The 6,578-nt window shown below is 37.6% G+C and overlaps 1 protein-coding gene across 1 annotated transcript in view; it reads left to right on the forward strand.

The window, feature by feature from the left end:
- Window positions 1-5,854, forward strand: part of LOC107576424 (NACHT, LRR and PYD domains-containing protein 12-like) — a gene marked incomplete at its 3' end in the record, with an annotated part of 14,535 nt that extends 8,681 nt beyond the window's left edge. Inside the window, exons 6-7 of the mRNA XM_016262603.1 lie at window positions 1,264-1,437; window positions 5,681-5,854. Of these exons, the coding sequence (XP_016118089.1) occupies window positions 1,264-1,437; window positions 5,681-5,854 (348 nt within the window). The remainder of the gene's footprint in view (window positions 1-1,263; window positions 1,438-5,680) is intronic.
- Between the last annotated feature and the right edge of the window lie 724 nt (window positions 5,855-6,578).

Here is a 6,578-nt window from a genome sequence, read left to right on the forward strand (position 1 = left end):
TATCGTCCTCTTTTGGAAGACCAAACAAAGTAGTTTCGCTTTCACAACGAAAAACACAGCGGCCTAGTGTGAGCGAAAGCACCGGCTTAGCGTGAGCTGAAGCCGGGCAAGAGTAAGCTGAGGCAGCGGGGTCGAGAACGGCGGTCCCGGCAAAGGAGCGGTGAAAGCCGATCCGGCGATCCACAGCACTAAGTTGATGTATTCCCTCAGCGACCAGCACGGATCAGCTCTAGGCATGACGAAGCAGATATTATATAGATTATAATACATAAATAACATGACTTAAATCTATAAACATCTCATTTTTATGAAAGCAATTTTAAAGTCCATTAAATAACTAGCTTGACCAAGCTGGCATGAGGAACATTTATTTACAAAACCATGTAATTACAGCAAAAAACAGCAGTTATACAAAAAGTGTAGATAAAATTTTGCAAAATACCCAGGCATTTATATGTACACTTGGACTGTAACATTTAATAAATAAAGGTTAAAACATTGCCATTTACCAATGTGTTTTTCAAAACACCTTTTACATTTTTGGAATTAAATGTTTTGTACTTGGTAAAATAATTTAAATAATTGTTACCTAACTGTTACTATGAATTATTAAAGATTCTTAGAACACTAATATGTTGCGTAGGTATAAACATACAATATACACTCTCAATTAGATCATCCGAATACTAATTCATAGATACTTGGACAATTTTTTGTTAATTTTAACATACAAACTTGCTGCAACTGGATCCACTGTCCCTTCTCTGCCTTGCTGTGACAGGTGTTTTATGAAGAATTTAATTACTGAAACATACATTTAAAATCTAATGGAAGTCCTTTAATTTTGTATAATCACCTTAAATTATTTCTTAAAGCTAAAACCATCAGATGTATTTACTGTTCATTGAGTTTACTTCAACTATCACCACAGTCAAAGCTTTCTGGAAGTCATCTGTGCTCCAGATTACAAACCCTACCAGATAAATAAACACAATAAGTAAACACATTAAATTATTGTTTGTTTTGTTCTTTACACAGGCTATGTGGATGTAATCTCACTGCTCTTTAATTTTGTGTTATTGCCTTAAATTCTTTCTTTAAGTTAAAACCATCAGATGTATTCACTGATCATTGAGTTTACTTCAACTGTATCACCACAGTCAAAGCTTTCTGGAAGTCATATGTGCTCCAGATTACAAACCCTACCAGATAAATAAACACAATAAGTAAACACATTATCTGCTGGTTTTGTTCTTTATACAGGCTATGTGGATGCAATCTCACTGCTCAGTCCTGTAAGAGTTTGTCTTCAGCTCTACAATCCTCAAACTCTGTCCTGAGAGAGCTGGACCTGAGTAACAATGACCTGCAGGATTCAGGAGTGAAGCTGCTTTCTGATGGACTGAAGAGTCCAAACTGTCAGCTGGAGATACTGAGGTAAATGGTTCTCAATCAAATAAATTAACAATATATTCAGTGTGTTCATCAAATTGTAAAGCTTGTGATGTAATTTGATATAAATACACAGCGCAGCAGTATGTTAATTTACATGCAAGCAGCTCTTGATCCAGTGTTTTCAGTGTCTCGGAGTGGCTTGGTTCACAGTAAATTCTGCTCCACACAAACTCCATCTCATGCAAGTGCTGAGAGTTTGGGTCACTTATTACATGAACTAAAAAAATGCAACATGCATCAAACATTTGCCCTTTTTTGACTGGTCATATTAATCATTTTGTACTTGATAACCGCTGTTAGACAGTTGAGGCAGACCAGCATAAAACTTAACTTTTTGGATGTTTTGTCATCTAAACAAAAAGCCAATAGGCGTGTAATTGAGTGCAGCAGAGTAGCATGAAGAATATTAATTAGTGGGGTGTAATGAAATTACTTATTCATTTGTAATTGTAGGGAATTAATTATTATTAATTCATTCAGGTTTTGAGAGGACTCGGATCTGAATATCCCAAGTCCACCTGATTAAACCGATTTCAAATTTGTTGTGTTACACTTTAAATCAAGGGTCGTCCAGCGAGCCGTGATTTCAGTATATTTTAACAAACTGACTATGTATCTGTATTTTCCCCCTGGCCATGGGTTAACACAATTATGATAATTTATCAGCTCTTAGAGAGGTAACGTTGATCTTGGCAAAGTTTTAACCTTGAAATTATATGACACCAGACGATGATTATTTATAAATGAAACATGAATTTTTATTGGCTATTCTTGATTACATAAAACCCAAACTAACACACACATACAGTTTCAGATGAAAGAAGTGAGAGTTGACGGAGTTCTATGAAGTTTCAAGTTCTAACTCGTTTTACGAGTGATTTAAATTCACCTTAGAGAATTTACCAAGCAGAGAATTTTCTTATCTTTACTGTTTAACTAAATTCACCAGCATCAGTTCAGCAGATCGAAGATTTTGCTTGTACTTGCATTTTGCTTGGTTGACAGCTGAAAAGCTGAGTTGTCCCGTTACTGACGAAGGCTTCCTGGATGGCTGCTGAGGGAACCCCGGAGCTTTCGGATTGGTCGCTGAGGTGGTTTGGATGACGTCCTTTTGGGGAGACCCCTCGTTGGATTGGTTGGTCTCTTGATGATGCCAGAAGCTTGAGCAGTTTTGCTACAGTCTGAGTTTGCAAGACTCAGAGTTTTTTGACGATCGTGAAGTTTCCCTGAAGTGTTTGAGTTTTAGATGACCGATCACTTTGATGGTAAACGTGTGAGCACAAGGTGGAGTACTCTTAATGGGGATAATTTGCTGTATAATTGACAGGGACGGGTCCTACTCAGTGTGTTGTGGTATAAAATAAATGAGTACATCTCCTCTGAAACTTAAATTCAGCCATTGCTCTTTACTTAGAAGACATGTTATGAGTCACAAACTGCACAGAGGCATGAAAGCTGCGGATCCAAATGCAATATTTATTAAAGTGTAATCAAAATATGTAATCCAGAAACAAGCAAAAGGTCATACACAGACAATCAACCAAACAATAACAACAGGGCAATAAACACAGGCAGAGAATCAAAAACCATGAAACATAAAACAAGGAGACATTTAGAATTGCAAATTACAGATTTGCGCAAAACTTTGGTGATATTTTATAAATGTCGATAAAAAAGTATTGCGAAATGACGGCGTTTCCATTAACCAATGTTATGCGACTAAAACGTAACCTTTTGCCTCTCGCGATAAGTCATGGCAATGGATTTTGGTGGGATTTTGGCTATATTTATTCAAAGGAGGCTTTTGCGTGTATCTTTACAGAAGCAGCAAAGAGAGCCGCTTCAGAAACGTGTGTGGCACGGCTGGAATAAACCATAGACTGTATAAAAACATAAACACAAGCATTGAGTGGCAGCAGTCAGATTCAGTGACCGTATCAGAGCCACACTGCACCGCAGACGTGTGCAGTGTAAATTGTCTAAGCATTAATGGTAGGGAAAGCCCCTTATACTGGAGCGCGGCCACTTATGAAGTGTTTCTTGGATGTTATAGTACATTGAAGAATGATCATATGACTTTTTACATACGCCATGTGACCTGTAAATGCGAAAAAGCCGTTTCCATTGCAGTTTTGCGAATTATTCCTTTTTCGCATTGCCTGAAAAACCACCTCGTGCGAGCGTAAAAACTTTTTTGCAATATATGGGAGTTTTAGCGAAATTGATGCGTTTCCATTAGGTGTATTTTCAATTCGCGATTTCAATTTGCGCAATTTGAAGGGTAATGGAAACGCGCCTACTGACTGAAAGATACATCACTTTTAAAGGCAGAGGTAATGAGATAATGAGACACAACTGAATGCAATCAGTGATGATGAGACTAGACAGCGAGTTCTGGGAAATGTAGTTTGTGAGGCAGTAACACTATTCTGGGATGGAGTGCCCTCTGGTTACTATCAAGGACACTCCAGCTGGTGATCGTGACATTAGGGTTCATTAGATATATAATCTTCCAGCAAGTCTGCTTGATCATTTACCAAAGAAGCAAGTCAAAATTATTCAGGAAAATAAGATTTTCTTATCAAAGTGATAAAATGTTGAAAGTTACTAAATAAAACTAAATAATTTTTTTCTGGTATATGTTTAAGGCAATATTGATCAAATGATAAGCAGTGTTGGGGGTAAGAGTTACGTAATTAGATTACTTTTTTCAAGTAACTAGTAAAGTAACGCATTACTTTTTAATTTACAAGAGAATATCTGAGTTACTTTTTCAAATAAGTAACGCAAGTTACTTTTTTTTAACCAATTTATTGATTGGCAGCTCTCAAAAAAAACAAGCAAGCCCTGTTTTAAAAAAAGTAATGTAACGCATTACTTTCCACAAAAAGTAACTAAGTAACGTAATTAGTTACTTTTTTATGGAGTAACGCAATATTGTAATGCATTACTTTTAAAAGTGACTTTCCCCAACACTGATGATAAGTATGTTGAACCAAAACAATTAAAGTAATATAGCAAAAGTAACACAGAAATTCAAAAACAATGGACTTGTGACAAGGCCCCTGAAATAATCAGGCCTTCATTTTCATTTAGTGATGAGTAATTTTTTGCTAGAAAAAGAGCAGGAAAAATACCAAGCAAGTGTCTCAGAGCCTGCAAAAGCTATGAAAAGAGTGACTGTGTATCTCACCAAGTACGATGCAGCCTGCAGAAGTGACATGCATGGTTGTTGTCCTCACTGAAACTACCTACTGTAGCCAAAGCACAATATACTCATTTAGCCTTTTCCAAGACCCATATTTACAAAATATAGACCTCTGGGAATCCATACTTGGGTCTCATGAGATCAAGTCAATCATTTCAGATCTAAGTGAAAAAAGGGAAAGTGACATGTGGCCAAGTATGGTGACCCATACTTGGAATTAGGGCTCTGCATTTAACCCATCCAAAATGCACACACACACCGTGAACACACACCCGGAGCAGTGGGCAGCCATTTTTGCTGCGGTGCCCGGGGAGCAGTTGGGGGTTCGGTGCCTTGCTCAAGGGCACCTCAGTCGTGGTATTGAAGGTGGAAGAGAGCACTGTACATTCACTCCCCCCACCTACAATCCCTCCCGGTACGAGACTCGAGACCGACTCTCTAACCATTAGGCCACGACTTCCCCAGGTGCTGCTAGAGAAGGAGTACAGTGCCTGGTTCCCACAGTGGAGTTTGGTGGTAGTAAAGCTCTTATATAGGGATGCATGAGTGATGAAGGTTTATTAATTAATACTGTCATGAATTCACACAACTTGAAACAGAACATGCTACCCTCTCCTCATTGGCTTGCGTTGGTGGGCATTTTTTCAACATGACAATGACGATATGCAGTCTCCCAAGTTGAAAGGACAGTAGAAAGTGATGACAAATAGACGTAAATAGAAAGTGATATCAAAAGTCTAGATTTTTTTCTTAACAAGTGTTGTTTGTTCAGCAGTAAAACCAATGACACAACTCCACTGGACAGCTTTTTCTATCATTTTATTTATAATGTTTACATGGCGTTCATGTCATCATTGACATCATGTACTGATAGTGACATTATTGCACTTCTAATGATGGATAAGTTTATTTTTAACAAAGTAAACCTTAAGACATGACCACATAGGATTAATTAATGGCTGAAATAAGCATAAATGTGTGTAAGAGATGTCACATGGACTGTTGCTGTATTTGTAGGTTGTCTGGCTGTATGGTTACAGAGGAAGGCTGTGGTTATGTGTCTTCAGCTCTGAGTTCAAACCCCTCACACCTGAGAGAGCTGGATCTGAGCTACAATCACCCCGGAGATTCAGGAGTCAAGCTGCTCTCTGAAAAACTGGAGGACTCAAACTGCTCATTGGACAAACTGAAGTATGTCAAGCATTTTGTTTTATTATTTAAATTCCTCAGTGTCTATGTGTGTGTGTGTATATATATATATATATATATATATATATATATATATATATATCGCAAAATGCAATATCCGCTGTGCAATTCTGTCATGTTTCTCCCTATCTTTCCAAACTGCGACAAACACCAGTCTCCCTTCTCTGCAGAATGCGATACATCCGCTCAACCAATCACAGCGCACCATTCCACGCATTGTAAACAGTAACTGACAAGCTACGCAATATCGCGTTCATATTAATCGCAGATGAATTGCCTTCAATTATGAACGCGATATTGCGTAGCTTGTCAGTGATCTATGGCTCTGTGTATTAAATGCCGCTCCATCTGAAAGCATGGGATGGAGATTTACTACTAATCACAGAACCGGCTTTACTGATGAGATGCGTAAGACAATCACATGCGATTTATTGTGCAGCCCCAAAAAAATTACAAATTTTGATGGCATTGATGAACTGTGGTGGTTTCTGCGGTGGGGAAGAAACGTAAGCTATTAATAAGATTAGTATTGACCAAGTTCAGAGGCTGTCATATGTGGATCAACTTACCTTGTTGTGTATTTTCAACAGCTTCAATATGAAAAATAACTTTTATATTGATTCAATGGATTTATTGCATTTTGGGGAAAAAAAATCTGTTTTTATAATACATTTTTGAAAATAATTTTCACTCTCTATTGTCTTTA

This window comes from Sinocyclocheilus grahami, unplaced genomic scaffold, assembly GCF_001515645.1.
Source record: "Sinocyclocheilus grahami isolate Dianchi unplaced genomic scaffold, SAMN03320097.WGS_v1.1 scaffold3664.1, whole genome shotgun sequence".
Classification (NCBI taxonomy): Eukaryota; Metazoa; Chordata; class Actinopteri; order Cypriniformes; family Cyprinidae; genus Sinocyclocheilus; species Sinocyclocheilus grahami.